At 40.0% G+C, this 15,097-nt stretch overlaps 1 protein-coding gene across 1 annotated transcript in view; it reads left to right on the top strand.

Moving 5' to 3' along the window:
* Window positions 1-15,097, top strand: part of Unc5c (unc-5 netrin receptor C) — a 159,128-nt gene that overhangs the window by 30,061 nt on the left and 113,970 nt on the right. Inside the window, exon 3 of the mRNA XM_033757760.1 lies at window positions 6,911-7,054. Coding sequence (XP_033613651.1) covers window positions 6,911-7,054 — 144 coding nt within the window. The remainder of the gene's footprint in view (window positions 1-6,910; window positions 7,055-15,097) is intronic.

The raw sequence follows: 15,097 nt of genomic DNA, 5'->3' as shown, positions 1-15,097 counted from the left end.
TTTATACAATTTTACAGTTTTTGGACCTTTCATATTGAGTTGATATATGTATGTGATTTTTATATGGTGTGAGATAAGCATCTACATTTATTTTTTTCATGTAGAAATTCAGTTTCTCTAGAACCATTTATGAAGGAGATTTTTCACTCCCCATTGTATGTTTTTGACACTTTTGTTAAAAATTAATTGACTACAAATGTGTGAATTTATTTCTGAGCATTTTGTTCTTTTCCGTTGGTCCATGAATCTGTTTTTATGTCAGTATCATGCTCTTTTGATTGTGACAGCTTTGAGGTCGCTTTGAAAATGAGGTACTATAATGTCTTCAGATTTTTTCACTTTTCTCAATATTTCACAGGCCCTTTTTTGTTTCTATATGAATTTCAGGATTGTGCTATTTCTCTGAAGAATGATATCACTATATTGTTGGGGATCATGTTGAATCTGTAGATGGACTTTGGATACTATAGATATCTTAATAATATTAGCACTTTCAATTCTGGCAAATGGATTTGTATCATTTTCAATGCCTTTCATTAATGTTTCATGTTTTTTATTGTAAAGATATTTACCCCATATTTTCCTAAGTTTTCTTTTTTGGGATAGTTATTGTAAATGGCCTTGTTCTCTTGATTTCATTTTCCTGCTGCCTGCCTTTAGTTCATAGAAACAGTACTGATTCTTCTATGCTGGATTTGTATACTCAAACTTCATTGAATTTGTTTATTAGTTCAGTTTCTTTGATGGAGTCATTACAGTTTCCTGTATACAACAGCATATGGTCTGTAAGCAAGGGCACTGTAACTTCCTCCCTTTCAGTTTGAATGTTCTTTGTTTCTTTCTCTTGTGTAATTTCTCTGGCTAAGACTTCCAATACTATGTTGAATAAAAGTGGTCTTGTTCCAGACTTTATTTCTTTATTCACTTAGCAAATATATATTAAGCATCTCTTGCTAGACCCTATTTCTGGTGCTAGGATATAGCAGGGAACAAGACAGAGTCCCTGCTTTAGTGGAGTTTATGTTCTCAAGGATAGAGACAGACAGCAAAGAAGTTCACAAAATGATGTACTTGATGGTGCTTTTTCTTCTATTTTAAAAAATGAGTAAACGTTTGCTGTGCATAATGATTACATGTGTTTTGGGAGTTGGTGCGTGTACATGGCACATAAGGTAAAGCTTTTAACTTTCCCTTTTCAGTGCTAACTGTGGGCTTGTAACAAATGACTTTAATTATGTTGAAGTCATTCATTCTATGTGTAAATGGTGTGTGTAGAATTGAGTTTTTATCATTAAAGATGCTGAAGTTTGGCAAATGTATTTCTCTGTATATTAAGATAGTCATATAGGGCCAGGGATTTGGCTCAGTGGTTCCACCACCTGCCTTCCAATTGCAATGTCCTAAATTGGATCCCCAGTACCAAAAACAAAACAAAACAAAAAAGTCATATAGTTTTTCCTCTCTCTTCTATTGACACCATATATCACATTTGAACCATTTCTACCATCCTTGGAATAAATCCTGTTGTATAACAGTGACTGATCCCAGTAATGTGCCATTGGATTCAGTTTGCTAGTATTTTATTGGGGATTTATACTCTGTGTTCATCAGGGTTATTGACTTCCACTCTTCTTGTAGTATCCTTTTGGTGTGAGGATAATACTGGTTTTGTAAAATGAATATGAAAATATGCATTGTTCTTCAGTTTTTTGGAAGAGCATGTAAAAGATTGTTATTAGTTCTTTAAATGTTTGGTAGAATTCAGCATTAATGCCATTAGATTCTAGGCTTTTCTGAGGTAGGAGTTTTTTTTTTTTATTATTATCCGCTTAAGTTTCTTACTCTTTGTCCTATTCAGATTTTCTGTTTCTTATGATTCAGTCTTTGAAAATTGTTTGTTTCTTAAATTCGTCTTGATCACAAAAATAGTAAATATAACTTTAATAAATGTATACTTGTAATAAAGCTAATATGCCAATAAGTTTTAAATTCCCACTTGCACAAAATAGTTTTCATTAAAGTAGATAGCCTCTTTACATATTAAGCATTACACTGAAAATTCAAGGAAAAAATTGCAGAGAACAGTTGATAAATAATATGTTCAAGTGTCTTCCTTTCCCACTGTAGGTTAAAGGTTGACAAATGACTTTGTATAACATGATTTGTCAACTTGATTGTAAAATCCTACCTTTCAAGTTATCATATTTTGATTATCATAGTGAAAGTTATAGGTTGCTAAAATAATTATCAGCTTTTTATGGTATGAAATCCTTTTAAATAATGACAAGGTATTTTATGATTTAATTTTCATTAAGCCATCTAGAACTGATATGTTTCATATTTTAGATCACATTACTGAGGACTAATAGAATTAGGCTCTGAATAAAAGCATAAGGAAGAAACCATAGTAATTTAATAAAACATTGTAATATATTCCAGAACATCTTTACCTGCAGCTTTGTGTATCTCCCACCAGCTAGCAACCTAACGGTCAGTGTCCTATAATGAGATTGGGCAGAGATCTGTGGTTCCTCTCCCAGCAGAGAGATTGCTGGGAGAAGCCACATGGCCAGCCCTGCACACTGTGATGTCTCAGAACTTCCTCTGCCAGAGGAAAGGCACCGTCACTAGGAAGCAGGGGGAAGATAGCCCAGGAACACTGAACACCGAAGTCTAATGTTGATGTGGGCTGGATTTTAGTGAAATATTCATGGAACATCGAAAGTGCAGACTGATGATCACATTTAAAATTATTTTAAGATGGTATGTAATTCTTACATTTCACTTAATAAACAAGATCCCTTTATGTAATAAATAAATTGCTTAAATAAACTGCTTAAATCTGGGTAATATTTGATCCGTATTTACATTTCTGCAACTTGGCATAATTTCTGACATCAGTGGACTTTTAGTATGTATTTGTTTGAGGCTAGCACTACAGATATGACTTCTGTGGAAATACACCTATTAGGTTAAATAATTATATAGTGGGATTCATCGTATATTTATAATCACTTTACAGTAAAATCCTAGGGTAAAAAATATTATTTGTGGTGCCTGACCACTATTAGGAAAATCTTATGTGGAAGATGAGGAATAAACAGCATTTCCAAGGTTTTATTGCCATCTTTATGTATGGCCTCACAGAGATCCCAGAAGGTTTTATTTGCACCTGGATTTCTGTGTTCATTTGAGACTGTCTGTTAACAAGTACATGTTCATACTCATTATAAAACATCTTGGTATAACATGCTAATTACTTTCCTGCATTCTGGCTCCCAACCACAATGAATTCTATTATAAAAGCAAATCACTGCAAACTTCAAACAGCATGCATCTTTGAGATGCCACTATTAAAGGAAACACAGTGATGGGAAATCTTTGATGTTATCTGATGTGATGGAAACTACACACTTATATTTGCGTAAATCCTGTAGACTGAAGCATCTCCCCCACCCTTAAATAACCTGAAACCTATTTCCAGTTCCCAAACGCTCTTCAAAGCAGCCCTCCTTGGAAGCCATGCTGATGACATTTCAGATTTCAAGGAAGCTTCTTTCTTCTGTCTCAAGACTTTAAGAAGATTTGAAGTTTTTTCTTTCAAAGAGAGAAGATATTACCTACCTTCACCCAAACTACTAGACTCTGGTTTGATGAGCAAAATGTCATAGATAATGAACTTACTGTGTTCATAAAAAGATGGTGTGCAGTCGTGGGGCTCAGAACCTGGGTAACACCGTTGAGTCTGGAGAATTCTAAGCTGCAAGTGGTTAGAAACTGCATACTGAGGTTCTTTCTTGTCCTTGTGTTGTTGACCAAATATTGGAATATAAAGTTAGGGCTGTGGGGCAGGACAACTGCACACAACTGTGAGTAACCCATCTCCTAAATGGGTCGTCTGTGGAGCTGAAGATAAAAACTGGTGTGTGCTTCACTCCAGGCCCACAGGGAGCCTGGGCCACACAATTCAGAGCATTCGTACTATGAATAGCTCTGGTAACAGGAGGGTGAGTCTGTGGCTTCTTAAAAGGCTTTGGATTTGTGGTTGGTAGAAACATCCACGAGTCTTTTGGACTACAGGATTCAGCAGACCTAGTAAAGTTCCACTAGCATTTAATTAGGTTTCCTGTAATTGCTTTAAGTAAAAGAGAGGAATGAAACCTGAGGTTATTATCTTGGGGCTCAAAATATTTGTTTGTGGTTTTAATATCCTGAGCCCATTTGTTGCTGTTCTGCATTTTAGAAAGAGCCATTATAGTTTGAAAGAAATGCACACTGCACATTTATCAGCCCTTTGGTGACTGTAAATGTCCTTCAGCAACTCGAAAGGACCAGTGTTGTTTCCAGTAACTGAATTTCTGCCTGAAGAAGGAATGTGTAAACAAGTAAAAGAGGTAGAGCCGTAATTACTGGTAAATGATGAAAAGAAAAGGATGAGGTAGGAGGTAGGGATTGCAAGCGGAGGCTGTGCTCTGTCTTTCTATAGATACAATGTTTTGGACAGTGGGTTAATGCAAAGAAAACTCACCATAAAAACAGGAGACCTGAGCAGGAACCAACGAAAGGAAGAAAAACAGTGATATTTGGTAAAACCTTGGAAATTTTTCTGTTAAGATTTTTTTTTTTTTTGGTACTAGGGATTGAACTCGGGTCCTTGTGCTTGCAAGGCAGGCCACCGAACCGCTGAGCTAAATCCCCGGCCCAAGATTATTGTATTAATGGGTTGTTGGCTAAAATAATTTATTAATCTTTTCATAGAGGAACAAGAGGTTGAAATATGCCGTGTACTTGAAAATTCTTTCTAAACTGGTTATTATATAAATAAACAAATGGATTACTAATTTTCAAAAATTTTAAATACTTTCTTATCTACTTAATAAACTTTTGACAATAGAGTTGGCCCTGTAGGACCTTGTCCCTTTTACAAAACTCACTTTCCAGAAATCCAGTCCAATGAAGTCTTTAGACGACCTGGGGGCTCTGGAGTCTCTATGACACAAGTCCCCTCATTTTAATAGGTGAACAGCCCTCTCAATTCTGATGGAAAATATTGTGTCTTCCACTGTAGAATAACACCTACTTCATGTCCTCTACTTGCTTTAATGGTTCATTGATAGCCATTGCTCTCTGGAAGAAACCCCAAACCTTCAAGGCTATGTATAAAAAGATTCTCCCACCTAGCAAACAAGTACTAGGTGGCCACAGTGTGCTGGATGCCAACCCCAAAGTTTCCTAATGAATGAGCCTGGAATAAGGCCTGGGGATTTTCATTCCCAAGAGATCCCAAGGTAATCAGCCACCCTCCGAGAACCATGTGAGTCCACACCTGTACAGATTGGCTCTTTGCTTATCTCTTGTTGCATCACATCGAAGGAGCGTCTGTGTCCATGGGTGGTAGTTTTCCACAGGATCCTCAACCTCCAAATTCTCTGTCTTCCAAACTGGCTCGTACTGAATCTTTCATGCTAGATTGCTTCCTCTTGTTAATTTTTTCTTTCTTTCTTTTTAATCGTGTCTAGGTTTTATTTATATGTTAATTTTTTCTTTCTTTCTTTTTAATCGTGACTAGATTTTATTTATTTATTTGGTACCGGCGATCGAACTCAGGTCCTTGCACTTGTGAGGCAGGTGGTGGCACCACTGAGCTAAATCCCCGGCCCTTCTTGTAACTTCTTTTCATCCCTACACACTGAATACATTTTTTTTTCCTGTGCTGGGGATTGATCCCAGGGCTTTGTAGATGGTAGACAAAAGCATTTCATTACCAAGCTAGACCCTCAGCAAGCCTAGCCCAGAAACAGTTAAGTGATAAATGATATAATTATTAACATGAACACTCTTCACAGTAATATAAATTTATTGAAGATGATGAATATCTAACTCATTAGAATTTCACAAGTGCCTGGCACAGTATCTTTTATATAATTAATAGTTAGATATTTATTGAATGAATGAATATGGACAAGTACACAGAAATTCATTTAATCATTTTTACTGTTCCCACCTTTGTCCCAAAGTAAATTCTACTCTGTCAGGGCTCTGCTGGTTCTCTCAGTGAATGCTGCATTCCAAACACATGAGACTAAATAGTCTCCAGGAGAACTGGTAGTTGCATTTCTCAATGTATTTTTCAAATGATCCCTCTTTCTCAGTCCAAAGAGGTATGCTGAAGAATGAATCTCTGAAACAGCCTTGATACCACAAGATAAATTTCCCTGAAATGATAAACCCAGGTTTTAATTCAGTTTTGGTTATTCAGGATTATATAATATAATGCTATGAAACAAATTCTCATTATTTCAGCTCTTTAGCTTGAAGCAATGTAACAGGATTTTAGTCACACTGCAATTACAGAGAACCATTTGGACTCTCTGAACATTTTACATTAAAGCTTTAAAGCCTTATATTCTTTAAATAGGATATCATAGTTTTGTTCATTGAGACTCATTTTTCTTTCAAGAAAAATAATGTTATTATAATTAAAACACACGCTTAAAGTAATTTTAATTGTTAAAGTATCAGGTTTAGATTACAGATTTAGATTGTTCTCTCATTGCCTGTGACGAGTTAGGAAGATTTAGCTATGGTAACATAACACTGTGTAGGAGGGGCGGATCTTAGCTTCAACCTAGGTAACAGAAGTAGAACCATTAGAAGATATGAAATCCAAGATCCCTTTTGAATATGCAGAAGGACAGAAGTGAACTGGAGGTAAATATCAGCGCGCTATTTGGGGAAAGATGTTATTTTGTGGTATGATACTCCACTTTGATCTTCAGATGAGCTTGGGTGGTTCAAAATTGCAAATAAGCAAATGAAAAGGCTCCGCGAGCCCACTGAGGAAGAAAGAGCGTCTTCTAGTTAGCTCGTACGGGCTTCTCTTGACTCGAGCCTTCCTTTCTCTCCTCAGGTCTCATTGTTCGGGAAGTGAGCATTGAGATTTCTCGCCAGCAAGTCGAAGAGCTCTTCGGGCCTGAGGACTACTGGTGCCAGTGCGTGGCCTGGAGCTCAGCTGGCACCACGAAGAGCCGCAAGGCCCACGTACGCATTGCATGTGAGTCCGCACACACAGACACCTGGCAGCAAGGAGTGAGGCCACAGCTGATCGAGGGTCAGAGAGGCCTTGTCAAAACTCCTGGTCAAAGCCTGCTCCCAGATTTCTGCATTGAGCCACACATGCCTACTAAATTACTAGGACACTTTATTCTTTCTCTTAAGGCACTGAGTAGTTTTCTTTTAGGGACATGAACGAATTTATTCTACCTTCAGAAGACTGATTTTGCAGAATTACTTCTAGTAATTAGACTATGAGAAAACCAAACAGATTCTTTTTTTTAATTCATTCTGCCAACTTGTTAGAACAGTGTTAAATAGTGTTCTTGTTAGAAAAGGAGATTATCACCCAGTTCACACTTGTTTTGGAGCTGTTCTGGTGCATTGGAACACAGCGTTTGTGTTAATTTCTAGAGTATTCAGGTTCACAAGAGGTTAAAAGTGCCTCCACTTGTACAGAAATAATTGTTCCATCACACAGACAGGAGAATGCTTTTTGTGGGCAGAGTTGCCAGGGTTCCCCATTGAAGACCTCCCAGGCTCTAATATGTGCAAGTGCACTCTGCCCCCAAGACCAATGAGCCTGCTGCTCTGGCCTAGCACTTTCCCAGCAGTATCAGTGACCCTGGGAGCAGGAGAGCAGATAGAGCCTGTCTGAGGGTCCTCCTTGAGAAGCTTTTTTCACCTATGGGAGATACCACTGAAATTCATGTTTTATTTTCTGATCGTTTTGCATCTAATTCTATTGTGTGGCAGGTGCCACTGTCACATATCTGATGTGTCACTGACTCTAGGTACTGTTTCTGCTCCCAGTTGTATGCTCAGTTCTTGTGTCTCCTTGAAGTAGATCTGAACTCTTGAAAACACTCCCCATGTAGTCTCTACGGTTCAAGTCCTTCCTTCTTCCACATCACCACATGTGCAGGCTTCCTACAGCTCCAGTCTTCTCTAGTCATACTTTCAGCTCTGCTTCAAATGGTACAGGGACTCACACGAGAAAAACCAAAATGCCTCATCAAAATATCAGCAACCAGATGGCTTAAAGAACAGAATTTTTTTTCTTCCAGTTTTGAAGGCTAGAGGTCCAACATCAAGGCCTCAGCAGGTTCAGCTTTTTCTGAGGCCACTACAAGACTTGCAGATGCCCACACTCTCTGAGTCTTTCCCTCTGTGTGCACATCTTCTGTGTCTCTTAACACTTTTGTGTGTGTGTGTGTGTGTGTGTGTCACCAGGGATTGAACTCAGGTCCTTGCATTTTCAAGGCAGGCAGTGGAACCATTGAGCTAAATCCCTGGCCCACATCTGTGTCTCAACACTTTTGTGTGTGTGTGTGTGTGTGTCACCAGGGATTGAACTCAGGTCCTTGCATTTTCAAGGCAGGCAGTGGAACCATTGAGCTAAATCCCTGGCCCACAACTTGTGTGTCTCTGTGTGCATAAATTTCCTGTTCTTAGAAGGACACCCACCAGACTGGATTAGGGCCCATCCTAACAGCCTCATTTGGAATCAGTGATATCTTCAGAGGACTTGTTTCCAAAAATAGTCACATTCTGAGCTTGAGGTTTGAGGATTCAGCATAAGAATTGGGGGAGGGAGGTCAGCCCTTAACCAGCAGGTATCATGATTTCCACCTGTGTGCTACTAGCTCCGCTCACTGAGGCTTTCTCCATTTTAGTCATGTTAGATTGGAAATACTTTGATTTCCATGCCTTTCAACAGTTGTTCAAGCCTAATGGCTTCACCCATGTCTCCCTTTCATAATTTTTAAAAATTAGTTTATCCAACAAATGTTTTATGAGGATTTCCTCTGTTCTTGGACAGTGGTGGGTATTGGGAATGTACTGGAAACAAAACATAGACCCATTTTTTTGTCTTCCTGTGGTTTATATTCTGTTGCAGAGAGATGAACTATAGATAAAATAAGTAATTATCGTGTAAGGAGCAGATAGCAAGTGCTTTTAAAAATTCAAGGAAGGGTAATGTATGGTGCTGAGAGGAAGTGGTCTGGAACTTTCCTGAAGAAGCTGACAGCTGAAGGCAAAGAGGGAAGGATCAAGTCAGGTGAACAGCAGTGAATGTAGGTAGAATCACCTGAGGCAGGTTTGTGCTCGAAGCTCCCAGGATGCACAGTAAGGCCAGAGGGACAGAAAAGCACTGACAGGAAATGCCTTCAATGGGCGAGAGAGGTGAGGCAGGAACCAGGCCAGAGCGGAGGTGCTGGGCTCTACCTGTGGCGCTGTCTTTGGATTTAGCATGGGATAGAAACATTTGGGAATCTTTTCAGCAGAGAACTGCACCTGACTGCCGTTAGAATCCCTTAACTGCTGTGGGGAAGCAACTGTGAGAGAGCGGAAAGGGTGGCAGCCGGAAAACCAGCTAGGAGGCCGTGGTTTTGAGCCCGTGAGGGTGCTGCAGCATGGAAGCCGCAGGCAAGGAGACCAAGCTTCTGGAGGACCTGCAAGGGAGCGGTAAGAGCTGTCACTGAGCGCTAGCTAGGGTGGGGTGTAGGTGGTGCGAAAGGCCTGAGACTCTTGGAGATTTCGGTCAGGTGTCCCTGGTGAAGCCGTTCGTGCCTTCTGGGTGGAGGCTGGGTGTTCCTCTCTATTTTCAGAACAGTTTGTCCACACTTTCACTGGCAAGCTTGACTCGTGTGAATTCATTTGTTGTGATGATTGCGTTGGATGTCAGCGAGTTCCTCCTGATGAAGAATTCTGCTTGTTTTACTTAACCTTGTATTTTCAGGGCTTAAAACAATGCTAGCAGATTCCCAAATGATTGAAGAATAGTTTTGAATTAGAACCAGTATAAAGAATTCGTTGTTATGATTAGTAAAATGCTTTATATTAACCTTTCCTCTTTGGGTCTGTCTAACGAGATTCACTCTTTATTTTGAGTGAAAGAGTTAGAAGGAAGTCTACAGGAAATAGATCAGGAGGTGGATCCTGTGAGACCTGCATGCAGGAAATGCTCTTAGAAACAGTATTGTGAAGAGGTATTGTGAAGAGGGATGAAGGCAGTAGGATGGGGAGAAGGAGAGACTGAGCTTCATACAAATATAATAAAGGACCAGCCTGGGAAGTCTGGAATTTGAAGGGGGCGAAGAAAAGTTAAAATTATTCAGTGAAAGCCAATATTTTCTAAAATTAATAGGCGCTAACAAAAACTTTTTAAAAATTTTAATTCTTGTATCTAAATTTTACATGGACAAAATATAGATAGATAGATACATAAACTCCCTTCTTTCTTTGTAATGTTTTCTGTTTGCTATTGAATTTGTGACTTTTAAACATAGTTTGACATTTTCAAATAATAAGAAAAAGAAACTCTTCCCTAGGGAGAGATGAATTGATCCCTGTCACCTTTCCCTCCCGTGATACTCACGAGTGGCTTTACTACAACTCCAAAATTAACGGAACTCATGTGGTCATGCAACACCACCTATGTAAGATGTACTCACTTGATATATATCATGGTGACAAGGAAAAAAGGTTAAATTTCAGTTCTGTCTCGCTAGTGCTACAGAAAGCCCGTGGAATTCTCAGTCTTCCCTACATCAGATAAGCTACAGGCTCTGCCTGGTATTACTTGACAGACAGCCATCACAGAAACTGCAGTTAATGTTCACATTCATCACAGGTGCAGATCACCACGATGCCAAGGTTAAATAAGTGCAATTACCTTTCCCCGAATCAGATTTATACTCGTTCGGTGTTCTACGATGCCGTCCCTCTTTCTTGAAAAAGTTCTGTTTTTACACGTTTATAAAGCGGAAATGAACAGTGACCATCATTTAAGATTGCTAATGATATTTTCTATTTTAAAAGGATATAAAATGAAAAATAAGTTTGTGAGACAATCAGGGCAGAGGAAAGAAATGGAAATTGGAAAGGTAGAACTCAGGGGTACAGAAGCTGAAGACACAACAGGCCTGCTGTACAATCCGGCTCATTTCCCAGAGGGCAGGCAGTATTCCCTGCAGAGAGGTTTCTGCTGAGAACACTCAAGTGGGTGCTTACAGGGAGTGTCCTGAGCAGAGCTCCAGTGGCGTTTCAGCTGCCACTGTGCAGGATTTGTTCCTCAAGTGTTCCTGGTTTTAGGCCAATGAGAGAATCCCGAAGTGCAAGGTAGGAAGGTGTCATTGGGGCAGATTTGCAGGCAGCAGTGTCTGTCTTCAGAAGTGCTTTTGGCTGCTGTCTCACTGCTATTGGGACTGGGCTGTCGTTGATGACACTGTGGTGTTGTCCTTTGGCGGAGGGAGGTGATGTGTAACATGCACCCCGGTTGAGATATTCAGAGTGCTCACCTCCAGCCAGGTTGACAGAAGTTCAAATCCTAATTACATCACTGATGAATGAACCCTTGGTCAAGTTACTTAACCTCTCTGGGCCTTCATTTCATCAACCGTGAAATGAAAATGATAGGGCTATTTTAGAATGAAATGAGAAAATTTGTAAAGCACGTGGGATACCGTAGTGCCAAGTGAATTTACAAAGCAAGTGCTCAGGGAATGATAGGGTGCACATGATTAAAGAATAGTTTAAATAACTTTGTATGTTAAAACTTACCTGAACTAAGCAGGCTGTGAAAACTACAAGTCTTTTTACACCCCAAGCCTGGACTGTCTATCCTAAAGGCTGCAATTTTCTTCAGCATTAGATCATCATTTTCTCCATGCCTGAGGATGGAGGAGAATGCCACATAGTCACCCTTCTACTACTCACGTGTGACAGTGGGGTTTACATGCACAGAGAATTTATCTTCCTGGGGATGGCAGGAGAGCCACTCAGGATTCCTCTTTATTATTGTGCAAAACAATAAATCACAACCAGTGCCACAAAGGCCACTGGCAACAGAGAGCAATAAGGTCGTTCTGCAAAGAATTAAGGATAACGAAGGTCACCTTTTCTGCCCTCCTCTCACAGCACAAGTAACCTTTTCCCTGTGAGCAGGGTGACCTTGTTGGCCACCTGAGGGTTTGGATCAACACTGTTCACAACTGTGAGTGTGCAAGTGCTTAGCAGACTCTGTCTGGGGCAGCAGAGTCCACGAGAGTTCCAGCCAAGCAGACAGTGCACACTCTTCTAGTAGCCTCACTGCAGAAAGTAAAAGCAAATGAAATGAAGTATTTCATTTAGTCTGACCCCTAAGCGAGCATGTCAACATCCAGCCAACATAACAAGTACTGGTTTTTTAGATTTTCAGGGTATTTTGAGGGCTAATCTTGAGATCGCGTGTGTGACACTTAGGACTTCTCAATGAAGGCCAGCCTCGGGGGGAGGGCTCCACCACCAGTGGGGCCAGTATTGCCCCAGTGGGTTTAAGAGCAGCAATGCTGTTCCAGTCACTTTCCAGGAAGCAGCTCAACCGGCCCATGTGCTGCCTGTGTGGGACGGGTGTTACTGCTCTCCCCATTTTAACAGATATGGAAATTGAAAGCAAAGGGAGAAGAAAAACCCTGCCTGAAGGAACAGAGCTAGAATATGGACACAGGAGTCAGCCCAGGAACCAAGCCCATGCTCTAAACTGGCACAGTGCATACAAATAGGGGAGGAGGCGAGAAGGATGTTTATGTTGGGAGGTTCACAGAAACCTCTTGTCTCCCACGTGCACACCATGTATAAGCTCACTGTTATTAATAACACAGAAGTCTGGAAGGACCTTGACTTCCTGCTTCTCTCCTCACTGCTTGGGCCTGCTCTAATCACATCCATTTCCTACCTTGCAGAAGGCACCACACTCATTCCAGATATGCCCATTTGCAAAAGCTGATCCTTCTCATCTGAAACATCCTCCCCTGCCCTACATCTGGCTCACTTTCTTCTTTTATTCAGATCCCCGCTAAGGTGACACCTGTTCGGGGGTGGGGGGTCCTGCCAGAACCCAACCCTGGCTCCCTCCTAATTCCCAGCTTGCTTCGTTCACTTGGTAGCGACTTTCCTTATCATTATTTGTTTTCCTTTATGTTGACCAGATTCCTTCCCAGAATACAAGCTTCTCAAGGGCGGGCAGGCTGTTCTCTTCCTCATTGTACCCCCACCACCTACACTAATGCTTTGCGTGTGGATGGTGCTAAATAAATGGAGACCATGAGTAAAGGGAATGGAACTGAAAGAATACAGTGGGGCAGGGTGGCCCTGTTGTGCGACGCCAGTCAGCTGCTCATCAAATGAAATGGTTTCCTTTTCCAAGGCACTCAGGATGTGAGCTGGAAGGGATGGTCTCTATGCTCCCCTTGCTTACCTTCATTGCCTTCTTCTTTTGTTTCATTTCATCAGTACATGTTTGCATACATAATGTTCCCATTTTTCATGAGGAGTTGGTGCATGTACCTTACACATCTTCATTCTTTTACTTCCCTTTCCTATCCTTCTCTTCCTCTTCCCTGCCTCCATCTCCCGGTCCCCTTCCATTGGCTTTATTGTTCCTATTCTTTTCCTTCGTAGTATCTCCTAATTGCTAGCCTACTATTTATGTATTCACTTACTAGGAACATGATTTGTGTTCTGTACCTCCCATCCCTTTCGAAAGGAAGATCCGCCAGGGCAAAGCATTTGTTTGATTTGTTCCTTGATGAATACTGTGGAGGGTACTCAGTGCAACTCGCAAAGGAGGGAATGATTTTCATCCTATCTCCAAGTAACTTCAGTTAAATACATGTGTAATCTTGTGAATTAGTGTGAGATATTTTTTTCATTTTCTACCTGTCTATAAAACTTGGTATAAAATAAAATTAATTATATAATTAAGCCAGATCATACCTTTCTTTATAAACAGGCATTCAAAATGGTGTAGTCCCAGCATAACCCACATCTAGTGACCTATTGGGAAATATCTTGGTAGAACTCCATGGATTCCCATCCCTGGAAGAAAGAACAGTTAGGTATGTTTTCTGAGTGGGATTGCTTATGCATTCATAAGCAACAGAGATCACATTTCAAATCAAATGAGAATGATGATACAATTTAGACATTTGTAGGTTAGAGACAAATTTCTTCAAGTTTGCATTTCATAGATATCTCAAAGGTTGTATAATACTAGGTAGCTTACTGTGGCATTTCTATGTCATGAGAACTGTACCTTGTACCTGGTGGGGACAGTCTATATTTTTCCAAACATATTTGACTTTGCTTATGGACAGAAGTTCCTGAGGTTTGTGGAGGCCCCACAAAGCCACAGGCATTTATAATCATATTTATTTGAAGACATAGATAACCATTTGGTAGAACACTGTCTCATAAAGTAGTGTTTTGGAGGAAATCATCTATCCATGTGTTACAGGCAGGGCTGATAACCCACTGGGCTAAAACGCAACATTTAAGCTTCCTTTATACCATATGAAAAGGGAAGTTTATGGCTAACATGCTTATTTGCAAAAAATCTTATCTACTATCATTGCACCTTTTCTTTCTTTCTTTCTTCCTCTCTTTCTTTCTTTCTTTTTTTGTACTCTGATAAAAGAGCTTTAACATTTTGGTATGTCAGTTTCCTCATCCATAAAGTTGGCATGTTTCTTATTATTTATCCTTAAGACATACCTTAAAATATTGTGATGACATATAATCATTTTTTTCCTGAAACTAAAGATGCAATGTGAATATAAAAGAGTGACTTATATGGGTTTTTTTCTTTCTCCCTCTTCCCTGTAATGGATGTCATTTGGAGTTCTAGCTCTAAAAATAATTTTTTTTTTAGAAAGCCCTTTAGCAAGACTATCTGAATACAAATGTATTTGTCCTATAAATGCCTCAAAGTCAAGAAATAAGGATGGCTGAAATTGCAGTGTGCTTCCCTTCTTCAGGGACTGTGTGCACTTGGGGTTTCTTGGTTTAAACTACCCCAGCACCATGAGGGATGCCAGGCAGACCCAGTTGAGGACACGGCAGCACAACCCCTTACTGACCTGTGTCCCTGCACGAGAATTATGAGACACTGAATGTTTTCACGGTCCATTCCTAAGGCTGCATAAAAGCTTGAGTTCCTAAAAAAAGCAAACTAAGGCTATGAAGTAAAAAAAAAAAAAAAAAAAAAAAAAAGAAAAAAAAA

The sequence above is a fragment of the Fukomys damarensis genome, unplaced genomic scaffold (assembly GCF_012274545.1).
Source record: "Fukomys damarensis isolate Sample0158 unplaced genomic scaffold, DMR_v1.0_HiC HiC_scaffold_32, whole genome shotgun sequence".
Taxonomy (NCBI): domain Eukaryota; kingdom Metazoa; phylum Chordata; class Mammalia; order Rodentia; family Bathyergidae; genus Fukomys; species Fukomys damarensis.
The sequence above is the reverse complement of the archived record's forward strand: the minus strand, read 5'-3'. Positions and strand labels throughout refer to the sequence as shown.